The 24690-nt window shown below is 38.2% G+C and overlaps 1 protein-coding gene across 2 annotated transcripts in view; it reads left to right on the forward strand.

Moving 5' to 3' along the window:
- Nucleotides 1-24690, forward strand: part of LOC113232770 (myotubularin-related protein 2) — a 38553-nt gene that overhangs the window by 2923 nt on the left and 10940 nt on the right. The window contains exons 1-9 of one of the 2 annotated variants that reach the window (XM_026467553.1): nucleotides 12828-13000; nucleotides 14636-14824; nucleotides 15817-15891; nucleotides 16111-16296; nucleotides 16506-16727; nucleotides 17109-17245; nucleotides 17755-17880; nucleotides 22057-22138; nucleotides 23980-24150. In XM_026467553.1, the coding sequence (XP_026323338.1) occupies nucleotides 12875-13000; nucleotides 14636-14824; nucleotides 15817-15891; nucleotides 16111-16296; nucleotides 16506-16727; nucleotides 17109-17245; nucleotides 17755-17880; nucleotides 22057-22138; nucleotides 23980-24150 (1314 nt within the window). In that variant the 5' untranslated portion in view covers nucleotides 12828-12874. Of the gene's footprint in view, nucleotides 1-12827; nucleotides 13001-14635; nucleotides 14825-15816; nucleotides 15892-16110; nucleotides 16297-16505; nucleotides 16728-17108; nucleotides 17246-17754; nucleotides 17881-22056; nucleotides 22139-23979; nucleotides 24151-24690 lie in introns of those variants that run through there. The other variant, XM_026467554.1, reaches the window with a different exon arrangement.

A 24690-nucleotide genomic window follows, 5' to 3' on the forward strand; every position in this document is an offset into this window, starting at 1 on the left:
ATGTAAAATATTTTGTTAAGCAATCTGTGTCATTTTTAAAGCAAAGAGTGAAGTTCCCGTGAAGATACGTCTAAAGTGAGTTTATACAGCACGAAATGGTTTTAAAAGCATTAAAGCTGTGAGTACTAGTACAACAGAATAAAAAAATTAATGAAAAGGTAACCTAAAAAGTCCCGCTAAAATAGTTTCATAAATTACCAACGACATCTATAGTTAAGAAGTGCAACTCCTTGAAAACTGTCACAAAATAAAATAAGAATAGAATACTACTATTTCATACGAGAGGGATAAAATAGATTTAATACTTCTACTCCATACAAGAGAGCACCATCAGAAGTATAAAAATGAATTGTATGGCATGTAAAAGGCATGTTAACATAGCGGAGCGCATAAAATGTTAGACATGTAAAGGAGTATATTACTATTTATGCCTCAATATCACTAAATAATACTACACAGCAAACGCGCAGCGCTACAATTCTACATGGAAGTGTCCTGAATGCCTGAGCATCACAAAAAGAGCAAGAGAAACTCAGAAAAAAGATGTAACCAAAAAAAATAAATAGTCCAAGGCGAACTCAACAGCCAACTGGTTTTGATTTGTATGAGACAGATGATACAGTATTTGGTGATACGCAAAATAATAGTAATTTAGAATCTGTAAATTTGGAACAATTAAGCTCGCCACTGGACCAAAAATTGAATACAATGAAAAACTCTATTGTAACATTGATTTCTACCACTATTGAAGATAAAATCTCTCTTACCCTTCAAAAATTTAAGCAAGATTTCATACAAGAATCCACTGGTTTAAAATCACAGCAGGAAAGAATATTAACCTCAGTTGAAGAAATGGATAAAAAAATTCAAAAATTAGAAAAAGAGAAAAAAAAATTTGGAAACGAGATAAAGGAGCTAGCAATCAAACAACCCACAATTGAAGCTTATGAAAATAACCATCAATATGATAAGCAAAAGAAATTCGTACTATGTGGATTGCATGAGGCATATGATGAGGATGAATACAACAGAAATTACAGAATTATAAACGTCTTTAAAGAGTTATATAACGTTGATCTAACGGAATATATTCAAGATTGGAAAAAGGGGAAATCGGCGGCCTTTGATAGTTGAGCTTTTATTTAAAAGCATGACAAAGTACATTTTACAAAACGTTGCATATCTGAATACCTTGATGAAAATGGCCGAAAGAATAGAAAGAAAACACAGAAATTTTGAGAAACGCAAGGACCAATGAAAACATGCAGTTATACGCAACAATAAAATAATAATAGATGGAAAAGAATATAAATACGAATTGGGTAAAAAAATCCCTGAAAATACTAACTACGACAAATACAATTCAAATAAACAAGAATTCAACAATACATTTCGAAACTAAAAAATCATCTCAAATTAATATACTATACTAGAATTTTCAAAGCATATTTAGCAAACAACATGATTTAGAGACATTATGTATATCAGAATCATGGTTGAGTGATAGCAAGGTGGATCTAATAAATATTGCAGGATACAAAATTGCATCAACCTATTGCAGAAAATCCCGAAGAGGCGGCGGCTTTTGTATATTGCTAAAAGAACAATTTGAATTCATAGATTTAAAAGATATTTCAAATAAGTCAATTGAATACATATTGGAAATATGTGCTACGTATTTACGTAAACAAAATATTATACTAGTTGTTACATATTGGAATAGAAGAAAAGAGGCCATTTTTCATAAACAAATGCAAGATACATTAAAATATATAAATAATAATTACTCGACACAAAACATTATTCTAGGGGGAGATTTAAATATAAATTTCAATCAAAGTAACTCGAAAACATCTGAGTTTCTCAACCTCTTTCTTGAACATAACTTCACTCAACACATAAAACAACCTACTGACTTAACTGAAACTTCATCATCTTGCTTAGATCTAATATTTACAAGCTTTAAACATAATGGTTTATATACTTCAGTGGAAGATCTAGGTTTCTCCGACCACATGGCAACAATTTTACAAATGTTTATACCTTCCCAAATAACGCAAATGAATTGGTATACTTATAAAAGAATTTATAGTAAAAATAATATAAATAAATTTCATCATTAAACCAAATAAAAATATAAACGAGAATTACACTGCTTTCAATAATATATTACAAGATAACTTAAATAAGTGCATTCCAAGAAAGAAAATCAGACTAAGAAGGACAAGTAAAAATGTTGGCTAACTACTGGAATAAACGTTCTTGCAATAACAAACGATTATTTAAAATAATAACTTTAAAATCAAAATACCTAGTACTTAAAACATTTACTATAAAAAATATGAAAAGATTCTAAAAAATGTAGTAGCAACTGCAAAAAAACAAAATTATATTTAAAAAAAATACGTAATTCAAGTAACAAAATAAAAACTATGTGGCAAATAATAAACGAAACCACTAACAAGAAACAAAGAAAAGAAAAACAAAATATAAAGCTAAAACAAAACGGTGTTGATTTATTAGATGCCCATCAAAATGCGAATTTATTTAATAATTATTTTTAAATCAATTGGAGAACAAAAACTCAATAATTCGTTACCATATGGCCGCCCTGTTGCAACAATGCAATGCAACAAAGTGAAATCAGTATCTTTTTATATCCAGTAGAACACTGCGAAACTAATAAATTATTAAAAAATTTGAAAAATAAATTAAGTCACGGTATACATGAACTCCCATCCCATTTTGATTAAGAGATGTGCGGATGAACTGACCTTACCTCTTACTATCCTAATTAACCAGTCGTTTAAAGAAGGTGTTTTTCCACGTTTTAAAGACAGCTAGCTGTATTAAAGCCAATTCATAAAAAAGATGAACAACATAATCCATGTAATTATCGTCTCTTAGCTTTATTACCGACAATATCAAAAATATTTGAAAAAGCAATGACTGATCGCATTTATTCATTTTGTGAAAAATATAATATACTTAATAAATCGCAATATGGTTTTCGTAAAAATCTTTCCACTACTACAGCTATCTATAAATACATCCAAGCAGTTTTAAATATAATTAATGAAAAGAAGTATGCAGTAGGAATTTTATTAGATTTGTCTAAGTATGATAGAGTTCAATTTAACACATTGCTTAATAAGTTATAAGGGATTGGGGTCCGCGGAATAAGACATAAATGGCTTACATCGTAACTTAGAGATAGGGAACAAGTGGTAGAAATCGAACATTATGACATTATTTCAGGTGAAATTAAAATTATACATTCCAACCATTGACTTACAAATAAATGGACGACGGGTCTAATACAAAAACCACGAAAAAAATGTCCCAAGTCAACCTATTTAAACGTAGTGACATGTAAAGTAATATGAAAAAGCTAAAACATTGAATTTAAATTGTAATGTCATCGCAGTACTGTCTAATTTTTCTTGCTTCGCTGTCAGTCGAACAAACGAAGACTAAAGCGTGAATGACGCTCTGTATACGATTTTAACGCCCTATAAGTTCGGACACTTTTTAGCGCGGACCCGACGTCCATATAATTGTAAGTCAATGATTCCACCAGTAAAACCACTAATGCATCAATTCCTCAAGGTAGTGTAATTGGTTGTATTTTATTTTTAATATATATGTAAACGAACTCCCAAAAAATATAGATGAAACTTGTGTATTATTTGCTGATGATATTCAATCCTCATTTCGTGTACTAATAGTATAAATCTAGAAGAAAACCTTACATCTCTGTTTGAAACTACGACCAACTGGCTTAATAACCACAACCTCGAACTCAAAAACTAAAATTATAAGCTTTCACCCACATCAAAAGCTTCCTCTAGATATTGCCATAAAATACCAGGATACATAAATAACACCAGTTGATGTTTGTACATTATTAGGAGTTGGCATAGATAAACATTTAAATTGGAAAAAACATGTAGAAAAACTGAAAGCTAAATTGTCTAAATTTGTATATGCTCTAAGGGAATTAAAAAAAACAACAGACTTTAAAACTGCTTTATCTGCCTATTATGTCTACGCATACGCTTGGTTAAACTATGCCATAATTCTATGGGGCAATAGCACGGATAGGTACGCCTAGTATTTTCACTATACAAAAGTTACTATACAAAATTAGTTAGAATTCTCACAAATATAGCCCAAACAGATAGTTTAAACTCTATTTTATCAAACATAAAATCCTGACTCTCCCTTGTATCTGTATACTAGAAAATTGTAAATTTGTGCGAAACCATGAAGACATATCAAAATCGTAACGGCATCCCGACTAAATATGCACTTCAAAATAGAAAAAGATTGGTAATACCATATTCTAGATTGAATATGCTTTTCTCTAGTCCGTACACCATGTCAATAAAAATATATAACAAACTTCCGGAGAATTTATAGAATGAGCCAAACAACAAATATTTTTTTTAAACTTAAAGAAATTACTAATAAATAAAAGCTATTATAATGTAAAAGATTTTTTAGAAGATGAAATTCTTGGTACCTGAGTTTTGTTAACTAGTTGTAAACATACATGTTTAACATAGGAAATGAAACTATTTTTCCGGATTTAAATCGCGTATATTTGTTTTTTCAAACAAACCGACGTTTCGGGCCCTTTCCAGGTCCCATGGTCACGGTTGACTGAGGTGGTTATCTATTGTGGAATAATGAATTCTACCTGCAAATTGACGGTATAGCGATGGGCTCGCCGCTATCTCCCGTTGTTGCCGATATTTTCATGGAAGACTTCGAGGAGCGAGTTTTACCCACGGCCCCAGCTAGGCCGAAGATTTTCAAACGGTACGTTGATGATACTTTCTCAATATTACCTAAAGATAGCATACCTTCTTTCTTGGACCATCTTAATTCTTTTAGTACTAAGATCCAATTTACTATGGAACAAGAGAATTGTGGTACTTTAGCTTTCTTAGCTGTTTTAATTAAAAGAAATCCTAATAACACCTTAGGCCATACTGTATTTCGAAAGAAAACCCATACAGATAGGTACCTCAATGGTAATTCCCATCACCATCCTAGCCGGTTAGCTACCGTGGGCAAATCTTTGTTTCAGAGAGCATATGGTGTCTGCGACAGTAATCATATGGCGGGGGAACTTCAGCATATAAAGCAAGTCCTACATGCGAATAAGTTGAGGATTCCACGCCAATGCCGCAGACCCCGTGTGAAACCACCAACAGTCGAGCGAAGACCTGCCATCTTACCTTACGTGAGAGGTGTTACAGACAAGATCGGAAGAGTCCTCAGGCGTGAATCTATCAAGACCTATTTCAAGCCCCTGAGGAAGATTATTCAGTTCCTGAGACCCGTGAAATGTAACATCCCCGTACAGGATGCAGGAGTTTACAAGCTTGACTGTGAGTGCGGTCTCTCTTATATTGGACAAACAAAGCGAAGTATTTGTACCCGCGTCAAAGAACATATAGCTGATGTCAAACACCGTCGCGTAAACAAGTCTGCAGTCTGCGAGCATGTCATGGATAAACCTACACATTCAATGAAGTTTGACAAACCCCAGGTCCTTGCAAAAGAAGTCCGTTATCTACCCAGGATGCTGCGAGAGGCCATTGAAATTAAAAAACATCCTAATTTCAACAGGGAAGATGGTTTCTCCGTACCACCAGTTTGGGATCCAGTATTTCCTGTAGTGAAAAATCCCAAACAGACATAAGACTGCAGTACTAATTAATATGTTTTAGTTTATTCTAATTTCTATTAATAATTAATAATAAATTAAACTTAATAAAAATTCTTTCAATAAAATAATTTGTAAAACTTAATGCAGCGTAAATTGGAATGTTTTCTTTGTAAAATTAAAAATAAGGTATTTAATTAATAACTATTGTAACTATAGTGAAAAAATAGGGTGGTTTGCATTAATATTAGACATAACTAGTTGAAGACTGTACCACCTCAGTCAACCGAGACCATGGGACCTGTAAAGGGCCCGAAACGTCGGTTTGTTTGAAAAAACAAATATACGCGATTTAAATCCGGAAAAATAGTTTCATTTCCTATGTGTAACAATCGCGAAAACCTAAGAACTCGATATACATGTTTAAATTTAGTTTTTAGTTACAATAGAAAAAGTACATATTATAAAACATTAAATTGTATAAAACTGTTGATAGATATTTAATTAACAAGACTGACCATGCAGGAAGAACTGCTCACGCTTTCGCTCTCACGCATGACTTGACCCAACTGGTAACCCAGCCCACCCGGGTTCCAGACATATCGGATCATGCACCCTCTTTGCTTGACCTTCTGCTCGCGAGTCAACCTACCTACTATACAGTATCAGTCAGCGCCCCCCTGGGAAGTTCTGATCACTGTTTGGTTGGGTGTAAGGTTTCCCAAATGCCTCCAACTAAGCTGAAGGAGGTCACTCGTCGCATTTGGCACTACTCGTCGGCGGATTGGGGTGGTATGCGCGACTACTTTGCGTCCATCCCTTGGTTGCAGCACTGCTTTGCGGGAAAGGATGCCTCAGCAGCTGCCGATGCTGTTGTCGATGAGATTGGAACGGCTATGGATTACTACATACCGTCTTCCAGTGTCATCGCCAATCGCAGAGGACGCCCTTGGTTCAATCGCGAATGCATGGACGCTGTTAGTAAGAAACAGGCTGCATATCGTGGTTGGATCAAGGGTCGTGTAACAAAGGATCCCAACCTTGCGTCCCTTAAAGCAGATTATAATAAAGCAACCAAGTTTTGCAGGAGGGCTTACATAAGAGCGGATGCCTAGCGCGTTTCACGGATTGGCCAGAAGCTGGTAGCCCATCCCACCGGTAGCCGTGCCTACTGGAGCCTGGCCAAAGCCGTGCAGTCCAATTTTTGTCGTTCGTCGCTGCTGCCTTTGAGGTATCCCAATGGATTTTTGGCCTATGGCCCCCAAGAGAAAGCCAATTTGTTGGCCGACCTTTTTGGGGCTAACTCGCGCATTCACGACCAAGATGCGCAACCGCCGTCAATTCCCCACTGCGGAGTCACAATGCCTGATATAGTTATCAGACAATGTGATGTCCGCAAGGAATTGCAGACTCTTGACGTGCGGAAGGCCTATGGTCCGGATGGGATACCTCCTATCGTCCTTAAAAGGTGTGCGGCGGAGTTGTCTCCCGTACTGACGCGCTTATACCGTCTCTCATACCAATCTGGTAATGTGCCCCTAGCTTGGATGGAGGCCAACGTGCAACCTATCCCCAAGAAAGGAGATCGGTCTGATCCGACAAACTATCGCCCAATAGCTGTCGTTTCAGTGCTCTGCAAAGCGATGGAGCGGATTCTAAATATCCAGATAATCCGGCACCTGGAACGTCACTCCATTCTTAATGATCGACAGTACGGGTTTCGGCCGAACCGATCAACGGGTGACGTTCTATCGACATACAGGTCGAAACCTTAGCGATAAGTCTGGATATTGCTAAGGCCTTTGATCGGATCTGGCACCGTGGTCTCCTCTCCAAGCTTCCGGCATGTGGTCTTCCCGGCCGCCTTTGTGAGTGGATCTCCGGCTTTCTGCACGAGCGAAGATTGCGTGTCCTTGTTGACGGAGGCACTTCGCGGCTCGTGACAGTTAATGCTGGGGTGCCACAGGGCTCCGGGCTGTCGCCCACGCTGTTCCTTCTGCATATCAATGACTTGTTGCCTTTAGGCAACATCCATTGCTTTGCAGATGATAGCACAGTGCACGGTTGCTATTACAAGCAATCGTCAAGCAGCCGGGAGGACCCTGAGAGAAACCGGGAAAAACTTGTCGCTGAGCTCAACCATGTTTTGGAACATAAATCGTCGTGGGGCTCCCGAAACTTGGTTGAGTTCAACGCCGAGAAAATCTAGGTATGCGCGTTCAGCTCCAAAAAATCCCCCATTCCTTCCACTTCCCTATCTTCAGCGTACAATGCTGACGCTGCAGGACAAGCTCAGCCTACTGGGGATGAGCATCCGGAAGGACATGAGCAACAAAGAGTATATCGAGAGCGTCATCTGTACCGCGTCGCGCAAGCTTGGCATCCTGAACAAGGTGCACCGATTTTTTACTCCAGAGCTTCGATACCTGTTGTATAAAGCTCAGGTCCGAAGCAGCATGGAGTACTGTTCGCACCTTTGGGACGGCTCTGCCAAGTACTTGCTCGATGCCCTAGATGGACTGCAGCGCTACGCCTTCCGTGCTGTCAACGATCCTCATGTAACTGAGCATGCGGAGTCGTTACAGCTTCGCAGAGATATAGCGTCTCTAAGCGTATTCTATCGCTTGTACCACGGTGAGTGCTCTGAAGAGTTATTCAACCTTATCCCTTCCTCTCCTTTCCATCAGCGGACCACCCGTGCCGGACTGCGTTGCCACAGTTGGACGGTCAGTTCAATACCGTCCCGCACTAAAAAGTTTGGCAATTCGTTTTTATGCCGAACCATCAAATTGTGGAACCAACTCCCGGCGCATGTATTCCCTCCCCTCTATAACATCGGGTCCTTCAAACGTAGTGTGAAGAAGCATTTGGCCAGACCGGCAAAATGACAGTGACGGAGTGAAGATATTTGTGTTTTCCATCCGTTACTTTCCTCTCTGGACTGTATTCGCACTTTCCATCAGGCGCTGTGCAGTCATTTTGCCGAGTCACAAAAAAAAAAATTAATTAATTACATATTAAGTAAATGTAATAATTAGGACTAGTCCGCTCTTTTACTATTTGCTGTGCCCTATTCAGGATCCATAATTGAATGTACATTATGTTATGGTATGCAAATAAATGAGAATAAAGAATAAAGACAAGTATGCATGAAGTAAAAGAAGCGGTGAATAATATGAAAAATAGGAAAGCTGTAGGGCCAGATGGTATAACAGATGAAGTATGGAAGTTTTTAAAAGCGGATAGGTGGAAGTGACAGACCTTATTCTTCAATAAGTTGTTACAAGAAGAGGTGATTCCGGATGAATGGTGCAACAGTTTGCTGGTGCCCGTTTTTAAAAACAAGGGTGATGTACATGACTTTAACAACTATCGGGGAATAAAGCTCATGTCGCATAGTATGAGAGTTCGGGAAAAAGTGTTTGCGAGACGAATGAGAGGAGAGAGTGAAATAACCCGGAACCAATTCGGATTTATGCCTGGTACTGGGACGATGGATGCCATAGTCGCATTTCGCCAATTGTGCAAAAAATTTAGACGTGTGCACAAGAACTTGCACATGGTGTTCGTTGACCTGGAGACCTGGAGAAGGCGTACGAAGAGTACCCCGTGAGGTTCTGTGGTGGGTGTTGAAAGAGAAGACAGTGCCTGGGAAATACCTGCAACTTGTCCGTGCTATGTGTAGTAGAGTCTGGTCTGAAGCCGGCGTTACCGATAAATTCAATGTGGCTGTGGGCTTGCACTACGGATCGGCTTTAAGCCCCTATCTGGTTATCCTGATTATGGATGCTCTAACATCGGACATACAGGAGGAGGCACCCTGGTGCACGATGTTCGCCGGCGACATTGTACTTGTCGGGGAGGACGCACTTGAGGTCCAGAGCAGACTGGCAAAATGACAGGTAAGACTGGAGAGTGTCGAGTTGAGGATTAGCCGGTCAATAATCGAACAGCTTTTCCTCGACTTTGGCGGTGCCTTCAGTTTTACCAATATTGCCTTAGATGGTGTATCCCTACCAGTCTGCTTCGATTTTATTTACCTCGGTTCGTTAATACTGAACGACGGCTAGATATACCGCGACTTTAAGAACAGAATAAGGGCAGGGTGGATGAAATGGCGACAGGTCACAGGCACTATTTGCGATCGGCGAATGCCCCTTAAGCTGAAGGGGAAAATTTACAAGACCGTGATTAGACCTGTCATGTTGTATGGATCAGAATGTCGAGCAATGAAAAGGGAGGATGAACGAACTGTGTATGTATCAATGCGAATGTTGACATGGATGTGTGGAATGACGAGAAAGGATAAGGAATGAGTATATCAGGGGAAGTTTGAAAGTGGCGCCAGTGACGGAAAAGATGAGGAGTAATAGGTTAGCGTAGTACAGACATGTCATGCGGAGTGAAGAATGTCATGTGACGAGAAGAGTGCTAGGTAGGTTTTTATATATTAAAAGTTTGAGAACTATTTACCAAAATTATATAGCGTCGAGGACATGAGATTTGTGCCGATGTATAAATTAAGCCAGGAACATTTAGAGTGTGTTTTTTATTCTATACGAGTGAAAAGTGGTTTCAATAATAATCCTACGGCCATTGAGGTCGAGAGCGCCTACAAACGCCTTATACACCTTACGACTTGAAATTGTGTACCCCTTGAAGATATAAACATTTTGACCTTTAGCGATGTTCGACATGAATCTAAACTAAATTTGTGTACGAAACTGTCCGAATTTGAGGCACAAGATTCTTCTACATCTGATGACGTGATTGACAACGACCATGACTATTTAGCTGACCCCACAAGACTTAACTATTTACGCTAATGAAGTTATTATCACGTATATAGGTGGTTTTATTGTCAAAAAGTTAAGAAAAAATCTTAAATGTGAGGATTGCCTTGTCGCTCTCGTCACCTATAATTATAAGGGAATTATTGAAAAGAGATATAAAGGAGGCCTTATTTATCCCGATAAAGACGTGACAGTATGGAAACTGCTTGAAAAAATATGTCGACATCGTTCGCACTAGTTTTGTCATTTTATATTGAAAAAAATGTAATACCTAAATTGGCGTTTTCATGTTTCAAAGCATGCCGTAGTAAAATTTTCGTTACCGATCATTTTTATTCTCAGCCTATAATAGATAATCATAGAAGCCTTTTGATTAAAGTAATTGCAATGCATTACTTTGAAACATGCATTCACCACTAAAGACAATTTTGCACCACAGCAAAGAATACGAAATGTACATTCTAAATTAGTACGGTTTCAAGAGCAATAATAAAATACTATTTCGACTTTCATGTTTTTTTTTCTATTTTAAAGCCTGGCCTTTGTAAAAGTTAAAAATATTTAACGAAAACTACGAACTCTAAAATTCAGATACCTTGATTTAATGTCCCCTACAGCGATAGGCTAAGCAATCTTCCTTTATCTACCTAAAGAATAGTAAAAAAAAATTTAAGTACACAAAAAAAAACTTTTTTGTGTACTTATAACTAACTAATATATTTTTACAGAAGTTATGAGGAAAAGTGCTTCACATCCTGGTAACACTAAATTTCAGAATTACTTTGTTTTCTGTCCTTTTCATCGGCACGCCTAGTGTGGAATACACGTCAGATTTTTCCATCCGATAGTCTGATCCGACTACCGGAAGGCGCTAATACCATATAATTGTATGAACACTCAAGACGTCCGATCCGATACCCGGATCGGACGTGACGTCACATCCGAGTCGGAAATAGCATCCGATTTTATTACCGGTCCGATTGTCTGAAGGCGCGCTCTCTATACTTTTGCGGGGAGACGAAATACACGTCCGATTCTTCCCTCCGATTTGCAGTTTTGCTGATGCAAATTATTCAAAATCCCCAAATATCAAGTTTATATATTTGGGGAGAGCAAAGGTCAAAGGTTTCCCACATGTAATAATATTTATTAATTCTCAGTTTTTATTATATTATAATTATTACGCTTAAAAATATATCAAATAATTAAGAAAGTCAATATGAGCCCACCAATACATATACGTTATGCTATAATTAGAAAATAAACTCAACAAGCTTGACGAGTGGCACGTTCTGGTAATAAGGTCTATCCACCCCTGGACGTCGACGGGCCGTGCTCCGACAGGGGCTCAAAAAAACATCGTTGCGTATATTTTGTATGAACTCGTTCACACATGTCCGTGTCCGGGTCGGCGCCAAGGCGGGCCCGCAGTTCATACAAATTAGCACGCCCCGTCCACCTCCCGGGCACGGCCCTGATGTATGTGGATAGTCTTTTAAAATACCTACTGCTCGGCTTTGTTCGGCAATAGCTGTATTCTTTTTTCACACTGGGGACCGGTCAAAACGCATGGAAGGGTCGCGCGCTCAACACCCACCGACTGATCATCATCATCCTATTTAAGAGCCAGGATCTTGTCGGTGACTGATAATAGTAGTAATTTTACTATACAAGATAAAATGATTCTAATCCTAATGGATAATTTTATACATATAAGCGGTTTGCTAATAATTCTATATAAACGTTGCTATATAAGCAGCGCATGTGCTATGTTGAAAAAAATATCAATATCGTTCATAAACAAACAAATAAATAGTGTTTTTATCAGCGATCATCAATGTAACAAAAATATGATAAAATTCTAGAATATGAGGGTATATATATTTTCCCCACATAGCGTAATCCAAACAAAATCCCCAAACGAGTTGTTGAGTTGAAATTCCCTGCTTTTGAGGAATTCGCCATAAATTGGCAACACTTCAGTTAGTTCAGAAAAAGTCTGACTAAAGAATCGGACGCCTATCGGACGTTGAATCCGATCCGATAGTCGACCATCAAACACGAAATCGGACGTGTATTCCCACGCTTACTCGCTGTCTATAGTTTTCTCCGTCTACGATATTTTTTGGTGCACTGTTGACGTCGTGCATACTAGCCTATTAACCAAACAAATTTAGTAGTACAGTAAATTAAAAGAACACGGTTACTTTTCTCTTTTTAACATGTAAGGGACTGCCGCATTCCATCTCTTTCTGCAGGTCATAAGTTGTCTATTACTATTAGGATTGGTAAACTTTTTTGACAGTCAGCAGAATCTAACTTGCTACTTTTAATTCTTTTACAGAAGGAAATAAATAAATAAAATATAAAATAATTAACCAAAAGCGACATTTTGGTATTAGTTATGGACAAACACAACAGTTCAGAATTATTGCATTCAAATTTCTCGCTGTCAAAAAATGCAAGTTCTGATTCATTGGATTCTGACTCTAAATCAAGTTCATTGAATTCTAAACACGGCCAAGATTCCGTAAGTGTCTTACCTAAAACGTTTTAATTAATTCATATTGTCTTCGTTAACTGCTATGGTACATCCTGTACGCATTTTAAAGCAAGGGGAATGGTTAGTTTGCTCATAGGCATCATTAGTGGCACCTTATCTTGAGTTCAAGCTACATTGTGAACCTTTCATTATGAGCAGTCATAGAACTATTCACATATGTGTGTTCGTCAATAGTATTCAGCGATGCACAGAACTTTCAAAGGCTTGTATATTTTACTTATATACTTAGTGTCTGATTTCAACTCCAGCATTATTTTCTATGTACTATTATTAGCAGGAATGGCTAATTTATTTCTTTAACTCAGTAGGTGTCTATATAAATACATGTTGTTGCCTGTTAATGAATATATTGTAGTGAGTATATTTTAATCTAGCCTATTTCTACTGAACAGTTTTTTATATAAGTTGAAATCTTCACTTATATTTATAGGACTTCACATTTAGTTTGTTTTGATTCTAAAATCAAAAGCCAACCTTAATATTTTGACCGTCAAACACTGTTGATTATTATGTAAAGAGGAAATCTCCTATGTTGCGTGTTTCTTAGATTTTGTCAAAAGCGTTTGACCTAGTGTCATATAACAAACTTTGGACTAAGTTAGGTTCAATGAAGAGGTTTCTCTGGAAGTCATAAATATTTTTCAGTTTTCGTACAGATGGCAACACATCAAGCTACACTTTGATGGATCTTGTTCCATTGCATTGGAGGTGACATTCGAATAAAAATGTGTAGCTTGAAGTGCTGTTGACTGTACACTAATCCAAAAACACCATAAAATGGGCAAATGTACATTTTGATGAATACGTATCAAATTGTAGTGTTATACAAGGAGGATTGACCTTGTGTAGGCTTTATAACATTTATATGAACTAGCTGATGTAGGAGCTCAGCAGTATACATATAGGCCGTCGTATAGATGATGTCACAGTCAATAGCATAAGTTACGCTGATGACGTGGTACTGCTTAGCCCGTCTGTTGTAGATCTTAGGAAAGTTTTAAGGGTATGTGAAACTTTTGCTGTGGAGCATGATTTAAAGTATAATGTAACTAAAAGCGAGTTGAATGATTCAAGGGTTGCTAAACATAATGGCTATAGAACGTGTTCACAGTTTAAGTATCTTGGGCACATCGATAATGAGGATAACGAGGCGGAGCGCAGGGCGTTCAGTTCGTGAGAACATGCTGGCACATAGGTTAACTTATTGTAGAGTCCAATGTTAAACTAACACTATTCAAAGCATATTGTCATTTTTCCATGTGTGGTCTATGAGTCAGGTTCACGAAGCTTGTCTTGAAACTTCCCCGATGTTTGCCAATGCACACAGGGATGACTTCCACGCAATTATGCAAAAGAAAACCATGTCTTTTGTACGGCGAATATGGGGAAGCGACAATAGAATCCTAAAGATGATGGCAAATAAAATGGACTTGGCTATTTCAGCCGGTTAACTTCCACGCGTATATAATAAAATTGTTATTTTGCTACATTTCCAATTGTGTTACTAACATAATTTTAAGCATTTCTGTCACTAAAAGGATTAATTATTAAACTGAAAATAAAGGAATTTTATTTTTTTATTTTATTTTAATTATTTTTCAGCCTCATGTACTAGGTGACATACAACTATTAGAAGGAGAGAAGGTAAAGGAATTGGCTCGAGATGTAACCTACCTATGCCCCTATAGTGGACCATCACGAGGAGTATTGAAGGTCACAAACTATCAATTGCACTTCAGACCCACTGATGCTGCCACACTCCAGGGAACTTTGAGTGTGCCCCTTGGTGTTGTACGTGTTATACTGATAAAAAAATATACAAATATGTTTTTAATTAAATTTTTATTGAATTAATATTCAATTATTTTTTGTGAAATTACTCCACTAGTTTGTTATAATTATTAATACAAAGATCGAACACTCAGAAAAAATTCCTTCGATCCGGTCAGATTCGAACCGACGTCTTCTTGCATACCGTGCCAGACGCTATACCAACTAAGCCACGGAACGAACCAACGGACCTCACGAATTTTTCTATGTGCTTGCGTCGTGTCTTTGTACTTGGTCTTTCAACGACTTTTTAGTCGTAGCGCCATCTATGAGAAATCTTTAACAGGTTTATCACTCAGTTAGTACCTTTACAGCTACCAGTCCTGGCGAGAGATGTCGCTATTCACTGTATTAATTAAATTTTTATTGAATTGATTTTCAATTATTTTTTGTGATATTACTCCACTAGTTTGTTATAATTATTAATTCAAAGATCGAACACTCAGAAAAAATTCCTTCGATCCGGTTGGATTCGAACCGACGTCTTCTTGCATACCGTGCCAGACGCTATACCAACTTAGCCACGGAACGAACCAACGGACCTCACGAATCTTTCTATGTTCTTGCGTCGATAATTGAATATCAATTCAATAAAAATTTAATTAATACAGTGAATAGCGACTTCTCTCGCCAGGACTGGTAGCTGTAAAGGTACTAACTGGGTGATAAATCTGTTAAAGATTTCTCATAGATGGCGCTACGACTAAAAAGTCGTTGAAAGACCAAGTACAAAGACACGACGCAAGCACATAGAAAAATTCGTGAGGTCCGTTGGTTCGTTCCGTGGCTTAGTTGGTATAGCGTCTGGCACGGTATGCAAGAAGACGTCGGTTCGAATCCGACCGGATCGAAGGAATTTTTTCTGAGTGTTCGATCTTTGTATTAATAATTATAACAAATATTTTTTTATTTGAAATCCTTATAATCTGAAACATAAATTTGTTTACATATAGGTTTCTCGCATAGAAAAAGTGGGAGGGGCATCATCTAAAGGAGAAAATTCTTACGGAATTGAAGTGTTTTGTAAGGTAAGTGGCTGCAATTGTTAACAATTTTTTGTTAAACAAATTCTGAAGAATAAAAAATATTTTAAATAAACATTTAAAAATATTATGAACTTTTCTTGAAAATTTGGGGATTGATGCTTTATTTTTGGGTAAACTCAAAGAGTGGAATAAATATACACTATAGTGCCAGTGGTGCCACATAATTTTCTTTTTAATAGCCTTTATTGTTGTCTCTTCCAGGACATGCGAAACTTACGCTTTGCTCATAAGCAAGAGAACCACTCAAGACGTGGAATATTTGAGAAACTCCAGCAACTGGCATTCCCTCTCTCACATAGACAACCATTGTTTGCTTTTAGTTATACAGAAAGCTTTCCTGAAGATGGATGGCATGTGTACGAGCCTATTGCTGAGTTGAAAAGAATGGTGAATATATTATGAAATACAAAAAAAAAAATGTTTCTTTGAAGCATAGCATAGCAATGTGACTTTCGGAGAACTGTGAGAGATTATTAATCAGAAATAATATGAAAAATGACTATTTTATTATGCTCTGTTGTAGACAATTGACAACATCTTTCTGGAATGATATGTATCTGACATAATCTGTTATCATAGCAAAATTTCTTTTGCAGGGAATAAACAACAACGATATGTGGCGTATAACTACTCGCATAAACGACAAATATGAAGTGTGCGACAGTTATCCGTCTGTGTGGGCCGTGCCGGCAGCGGCAGACGACGAACTATTGCGATCAGTGGCGACGTTCCGATCCCGAGGACGGATACCCGTGCTTGCGTGGATACATCCCAGCTCCCAGGCAACTATTACGAGATGCAGCCAGCCTTTAGTTGGTGTTAGTTGACACTATAAATAAATACTACAAAGTCCATACAACACCTACAAAAGTACACTATCTATACGACTTGTCAACCAATTTCTTAAAAACCTAGCTCATTGCCGTCTCAATAGGTAATGTTAATTTGTTTGTTCTCAGTCAGGTTACATTACATATACGGTTTTTCTGTGCAAATGTAAGACGTCCAGGAGGAGTCGTCTTCTCTCGTCAGAAGTTTAGTTACGACAACCCTCGTCATATTTTGTCGTATTTATGAAATTCAGACTAATTTTGAATTTCTGTCAGTCTAGTGAGTCTATCTTTATGACCAATCCGTCCGCTGGTCATTCGTGGAGGCTGGACGCTCCCTTGGTAAAACTTGTTACGATGCAATTGCAGGTGAGTCGGCAACGCAGTCGGCAAGACGAGCGGTACATTCAGCTGATAATGGACGCAAATGCGCAGGCTCATAAATTATTCATCATGGATGCTAGGCCTAGCGCCAATGCCATCGCTAATATGGCTAAAGGAGGAGGGTACGTTTGAATAAGTAACGATTTTCCCTTAGCATAATGACAACATCGGCGAGTTAATGAATCGTATAACTTTAAACAGCCGGCAATGGTAGTTTATTTTTAATTAATGGTTTTTTACTGTCATTATAAATTTAAAACCACTGAGTTTCGTATAAATTGTGTAACTGTCTAAAAACATTACAATCGATACCTCCAATGAACACTAAGCCAACTTAATTTTTGGACCTGTTCTGTTTTTATTTGGTTTTTTTCTTTTTTTTTACAAAATTCGTTTTTTTTGTTCTTGTTTCTTTTTTTCACAGAATTCAGGGAGGGATAAGATTATATTTATATTAAACCGCCATATTTATTTACTAAGGCAAATAAATATGGCTGTTTACAAAAATAACAGAAGACGACCAAAAAATAAAGATGGCGTAGTGTTCATTGGAGGTGTCTCATAACATAATTTCGGATCATGTCCCTTACATGAGTATAATGAATAATAAAAATTAATTCTATTGTTGCAGTTATGAGTCAGAAGATGCGTATCAGAACGCCGAACTAGTATTTCTGGATATTCACAACATTCACGTAATGAGAGAAAGTCTCCGCAAGTTGAAAGAGCTTTGCTTCCCACAGATTGATCAGACTAGGTAAGGTTACGATATGCAATGTTATATATATTATGTAATGTACATATTTGGGAACATATTTCTCTACGATTATTCTCTCTTGTTATAAACTTCAGAAAACACGATAGGGCCCACCTCGAGTTACTAACAAAATATTACTCAAACAGTTACATATTTATTGCTAATAAATTGAAATCTTAAATTCACAGTATAGTCAAAAGCATTTTTTATATGCTTGTGTTACGAGAAACTTTGCAAGAAGCGCAACAGGTGTACGAAAACTATGATAACGCCTATGTAGCACCAAACACTTGGGTAGAAATAGCTTCCGAATACAACTATACAGATATGCTGTAGTTTGAATAAACATAATGTCGACGAAAAGGATGAGACGCTTCTGCACCTGTTTAGTCATAGCTTCTTTTATTAAGTCTTCGATCAAATATGTTTATTAGGTCTTTTTTATATATTAATATTATTTGATGTACACTTTTTTAAACCAACGATATTTTTTTATCTTTCGTATATATGTTATCTTTCATAAATTATCTTTATTAGTTGCTCTGCAGTTCATTTACAATTTATCTGTAGTATTCAAGGTAAACACTTGTATTATGTTTAAGCATACTAAATCAATATTTGGTATTCAAAAATAATATTTGATCCTCTTTTTTTTCATTGGTCTTTTATTATTATTTTTTATTTGTTATAAAGCAAAACAAATCCTTATAACTAATTACAATCTAGCCATTTTACAAGACTAATAAGCAATTTTAATTTAACATAATTTCCTACAATAAAAGTAACTTATATGTATAAAGAAATTGTCCATCGATAAAATATCTTTTAATATTAGTTAAGGGGAAGACACTTTGTTTGTGTGTTCGTATTCTAGTTAGCACTGGCACTAATATTTATTTTATTCACTATAATTAACTACACTAACTCAAAAGTAGTTCTTTGAAGTCTACGCACTATATTTGTATTGTCTAAAAGCTGTATAGCTTCCTATGTTCACGCTGCGTGATGAAGTCTATGTTCGTGAGCTTCGGCGTACCTTATTATCACTTTATTTCCAGGCTTTATATCCAAATCACGATGCAGATCCTCATTATGTATATACCAAGTCGCACCCACAATTGTCCTCAGAATTTTATTTAGGAAGCGTTATATTGTTTGTATGTTGCTTTTAGCGGCACAGCCCCAGAGCTGGATACTATGGGTCCACACTGGCATAAGGATCTGTTTATACAGTAATATTTTATTGCACCCAGATGGTGAAGAGCATTTGCCAAATAACCAATACATTTTCGTTAAACGTATGTCTACTTTTTTCTTCTTGATGGGAGCTTTCTAGCGTAGCTTCACGTCGAGGGTCATACCGAGACCCCGAGAGAGATACCGAGATATTTGGCGGTATTTGCGTAGGGTACCTTTTTGTTTCCAATGTATAATGGACAGTAGTCAATTTTTTTGTAACTGAAGTCAATGTGCACTGATTTAGTTTCATTTAGCTTTATTCGCCACTTCTTGGTCCACCCATGGAATTGGTTAATGGCTTTTTGAACTTTACTCGACTGCTTCCTTGTGGTTGTATCCTACAGCCATAATTGCTGTGTCATCCGCAAAAGTAGCAATGGTATTGTCAATTGATTGGGGTATATCGTTTGTATAAAAAAGGTAAAGAGTTGGGCCCAAGACACTTCTTTGTGGCATACCAGCTTTTATTTCTTTTAGCTCTGAATATGAGTCTTCTTGTGTAATTTTGAAATACCTACTGCTTAAATAGCAGAGGGTATTTTAGCAGAGCAAATTTTCTTTTCTTCCATTGCCTGTTCTATGGTATTGGTTATTCTGTGTACTTGATCAATAGTAGAGTGACTTTCTCTAAAACCAAATTGGTGACCTGGTATAAGTTTATTTTCACATAGAATTGGTTTCAGTCTCTTGAGTAGAAGCTTTTCAAATAATTTTGACATCATGGGTAATAATGAGATAGGCCTGTAAGACATGACATCACGAGGCGGTTTACCTGGTTTCGGGATCATTATTCTGCAACTTTCCATAGTTCAGGAACGTATTCTAATCTAAAGGCGGCATTTATTAGTGTAGCCAGTTTTACTACTGCTTTTCGAAGCAGATTATGTAGAATTTCACCAGAAATAAGGTCGTATCCAGGAGATTTTTTGTTTTTACTAATTTTCATTTTTATTTCTCTTTGTTCATTTTTACTTCCCTGGGGGGAAAAAAACTCATTTAAGAAATTATCAAAAACTTTTTCTTCGTCATTGTTTATTACGTACAAAACAAAATCGGCAATATTGAAGAATCAATCAATCAATCAACCAATCAGCCTATTACAGTCCACTGCTGGACATAAACCTCCCCAAGTGTACGCCATAGTGCCCGATCACCCGTTTTCCGCATCCAACCACTTCCCGCGACCTTCTTCAGATCGTCGGTCCATCTTGCAGAGGGACGTCTTACGTTACGTTTGCCGAGACTTGGTCTCCACTCGCGAACCCGTCTACTCCATCGCTCATCGGTTCTGCGACAGATGTGGCCAGCCCGTGTCCACAACTTTAGCTTTATATAACTTCGTTCCGGACTTTGTCCCTTAACGAGATACCCAGCATGGACATTTCCATAGGTCGCTGAGCGACGTTTAGTCTGTGAGCCAGTTTCACTGAAATGTTCCACGTCTCAGCTCCGTAAGTCATGATCGGTAGGACGCATTGGTTGAAAACCCTGGTTTTCAGACACTGCGGGAGTGATGACGAGAAGACATGACGCAGTTTACCAAATCCTGCCCAACCCAGCAGCACTCTCCTTGCTATTTCACGCTCGAAGTTGTCTCTGCCTAGTTGTAGGGTTTGCCCGTGGTAGACATATTCTCGGACAACTTCGAGCGTTTCGCCATTAATCGAGATCGGCTCCGGGATGTCGAACTCATTGAACAAGACCTTAGTCTTGTCCAAATTCATCCGATAATAATAATAATAATAATAACGCACACACTCAACATAGCCCCGCACTAGGGAAACCCTGTGTCGCGGGTGCCATGGGCACACACATAGACAACCACAAATTACACCCAAACTCACGAGAGAAATAAATGTGGGTCATACAAATATTTCTCCCGGCCTGGGAATCGAACCTGGGACCTCTGCGTGGCAGTCCGGCATGGTAACCGTTCGACCACGGAGGCAGTTATGATCGATGACCGATAATGAAGCAGCGTTAAGGCTGTTCAGCATATTCTGCAGATACTGCAGCGATTCTGCCATTATAACGATGTCGTCGGCAAAGCCGAAGAGTATAATCAGCGACTGTGTCTAGCATTTGTGGACTACGAGAAAGCCTTCGACTCCATCGAAACCTGGGCGTTTCTGGAATCCCATCCAGTTGCACAGAGGCATGAGACAGGGAGATGTTATCTCTTCGAAACTGTTCTCAAACGCCCTGGTGACGTCTTCAAGACACCTGACTGGACCGGATTGCGCATCAATGTCAATTTGGCTATTGACATTGATGTCGCTGATTATACTCTTCGGACTTCTGTATAATCTGCCGAACAGTGTGTATGTGGTCCACGGTGCTATTGCTTTTTCGAAACCCTGCCTGTTCCGGTGGCTGGAAAGCGTCAAATTTTCCGGCGAGACGATTTGTGAGGACTCTCGAAAATAGTTTATAAACGTGGCTCAGGAGCGCGATAGGTCTGTAGTTCTTCAAGATGGTTTTGTCTCCTTTCTTGAAAAACAAAGCCACCACGCTTCTGCTCCACGCCTCCAGGGTAGTCCCATTGGATATGACGGCGCTGAATAGCTCCTTGAGCTTTCTGACACTGGATCACCTCCTGCCCTGAGAAGCTCAGAGGTTATTCCGTCTTCGCCGGGAGCCTTCCCATTATTAAGCTGTTTAAGAGCCCTCCCGATTTCGTCTTCGTCCACTTCTGGCAGATCGTCTGTGAAGTGGCGTGAAATATAATGTATATATATTGAAGAATATAATGTATTAAAAACCCAGACAGTTTAAGAAGAAGAAAGAAAGCGATATACCTGTTCTGCAAAATTGCCGTAAATGGATTTTGAGTTTTATAACTATTTTATATTTTATTTATAGCTACTTTTCCTATTAATAATTAAACACTTTTATAATTTTACCCCTGAAATTGGATACTTCGTCCATCTGTTTCAGATGGTTTAGTGGTATCGAAGCTAGCTGCTGGTTGAAACACATAAAATGTATATTAGCAGGGGCGGTGCGGATAGTCGACAAGGTAATTATATTAATAATAATAATAACAACGCACACACTCAACATAGACCCGCACCAGGGAAACTCTGTGTCGCGGGTACCATGGACACGCATATAAACAATCACAAATTACGCTCAAACTCACGAGAGAAATAAATGTAGGCCAGATGAAATATTTATTTCTCCGGGTCCGGGAATCGAACCTGGGACCTCTGCATGGCAGTCCGGCATGGTAACCGTTCAGCCACTGAAGTATTAATTGTAGCAACATTTAATTTTGAAACATACAAAACCATCCAAGATAGTTGATATTCACCCGCTGTTGTTAATTGTCCTTTGTTAGTAGTCTGTAAGGCATTAGTCTTACAGAGACCCGGATGAAGTACGTGCAAACGTGCTAATCCGGGGTTAGAACCTGACTAAGATGGTTCCTGTGCTCGCTCGCTCGCACGCACGCACGCACGCACGCACGCACGCACGCACGCACGCACGCACGCACGCACAGGGTCATAGTGCCCTTCCCACATAACCAAGAGGTTGATAGGGAGGGGCACTATAAACAAAACTTATGTAGAAAGTTTTTGTGTACTATAAAATTAATATTCGTATTGTAAGGTTCAGATACAAAGAACTTTGACTTCGACTAAGCAAAAACGGCGAGCTTAGCAAGATTTTCCTATTTACAAAACTAACTTTGTTGAACATTGGAAATGGAAGCTATTTGTGCGGATTTAAGTCGCGTACATTTATTTATTCAAAGAAATTAACGTTTTGGGCCCTTTATAGGTCCCATGGTCACGGTTGACCATGAGACCTATAAAGGGCCCGAAACGTTGGTGGTTTTCGTTTCCTATGTGTAACAATCGCAAAATCCTCAGAACTCGATATGAATTTTGTTGAAGTTTAAGCAAGAATTTAAATGAAACATTAAAATTACGAAGTAAACTAAATAGTTTACTTAGTAATTTCTTGCCTAAACTTTGGCAAAGTTCGTTTTGTAAATACGAAAAACTTGCTTAGCTCACCATTCTTGCTTAGTCAAAGTCTAAGTCCGGTTTTATAAATCTCAGTCTGTAACCGCGTCTCCTTAATAAATTCTTTGAATATGCTCCAGTGGTGCGAATTGATATATTACAAGATAATGATAATGATAATAACGCACACACTCTTAGCCCCGCGCTAGGGAAACCTTGTATCGCGGGTGCCATGGACACACACATAGGTAGACAACCACTCATTACACCCAAAGTCACGAGAGAAATAAATATAGGCCATACTAATATTTCTCCCGGCCCGGGAATCGAACCCGGGACCTCTGAGCAGTCCAGGATGGTAACCGTTCGGCCACGAAGGCATTTAAAGTTAGATTATTTCTCGCCATTTGGATATAGACAGTACTCTTCTTACTGTACTTATCCCACGCTAGGTGGGGTCGGCACAACCTGTATTTTTCTTCCACTCTCCCATATCAGCCGTCATTTCCATACTCACACCTTTCTTATCCACGTCATCTTTCACACAATCCATTCATCTTTTCTTGGTCTTTCTTTCCCCTTATATCCCTCAACATTCATACCTAGCACTCTTCTCGTCACATGACATTCTTCACTCCGCATGACATGTCCATACCACGCTAATCTATTACTCCTCATCTTTTCCGTCACTGGCACCACTTTCAAACTTCCCCTGATTTGCTCATTCCTTCTATCCTTTCTCGTCACTCCACACATTCATCTCCACATACGCATTTCCGCTGCATGCACAGTTCGTTCATCCTCCCATTATCCTCCACTTTTGATTACAAAATGTATTGAAGAGTGAAGGATATACACAGTAGTACCTACAGTAGTTATTTGTTATTAGGTCGAGAACCACAAGACGTCCGTGTTAGTGCACTGTTCTGACGGCTGGGACCGCACAGCACAGCTGACAGCGCTCAGCATGCTGATGCTCGACCCTTATTACCGCACGCTGCGCGGCTTCGAAGTGCTCATCGAGAAGGAGTGGCTGTCTTTCGGACACAAATTCCAACTGGTATGGTATCTGTGCCTCTACCATGAGTTTACTGTGACAGTTGTCGCTAGCGACCGCGTAAATTTCTTCACAATTTTGTATGGCAAATTATACAGCGCCCCTAGCGATTACGAGAGGAAGTAATATTTTGTATACAAATATTTTACTCTGTCGCTAGCGAGAGTCACTGTAAACGCATGGTATGGGCACTCTGATAAGATGAATTATGTACTTGTCGTTTGTGCATTATTTTTTTTATTAAAAAAGTAAGTGCGTATTCATCCTTCATTTCACATGATGGAAATGATGTTGAGGTCGACGATGGAGCATGCACACCTAAATAATGCCTATATAGACTTTGCCTTGAACAAGTCTAAAGGCAGGCAATTTCACTCCATAGCCGTTCGCCATATATATGTGGAAGCTAAGCGCTACATGCATATCCTTGGAATATCTAGCTTGTAATTCAAGACACATTACTGCCTTAGTAAATAAACCATATTAATTAAATTTTTATTGAATTGATATTCAATTATTTTTTGTGAAATTTCTCCACTAGTT

This window comes from Hyposmocoma kahamanoa, unplaced genomic scaffold (assembly GCF_003589595.1).
Source record: "Hyposmocoma kahamanoa isolate Upper Pololo Valley unplaced genomic scaffold, ASM358959v1 78, whole genome shotgun sequence".
Lineage (NCBI taxonomy): Eukaryota > Metazoa > Arthropoda > Insecta > Lepidoptera > Cosmopterigidae > Hyposmocoma > Hyposmocoma kahamanoa.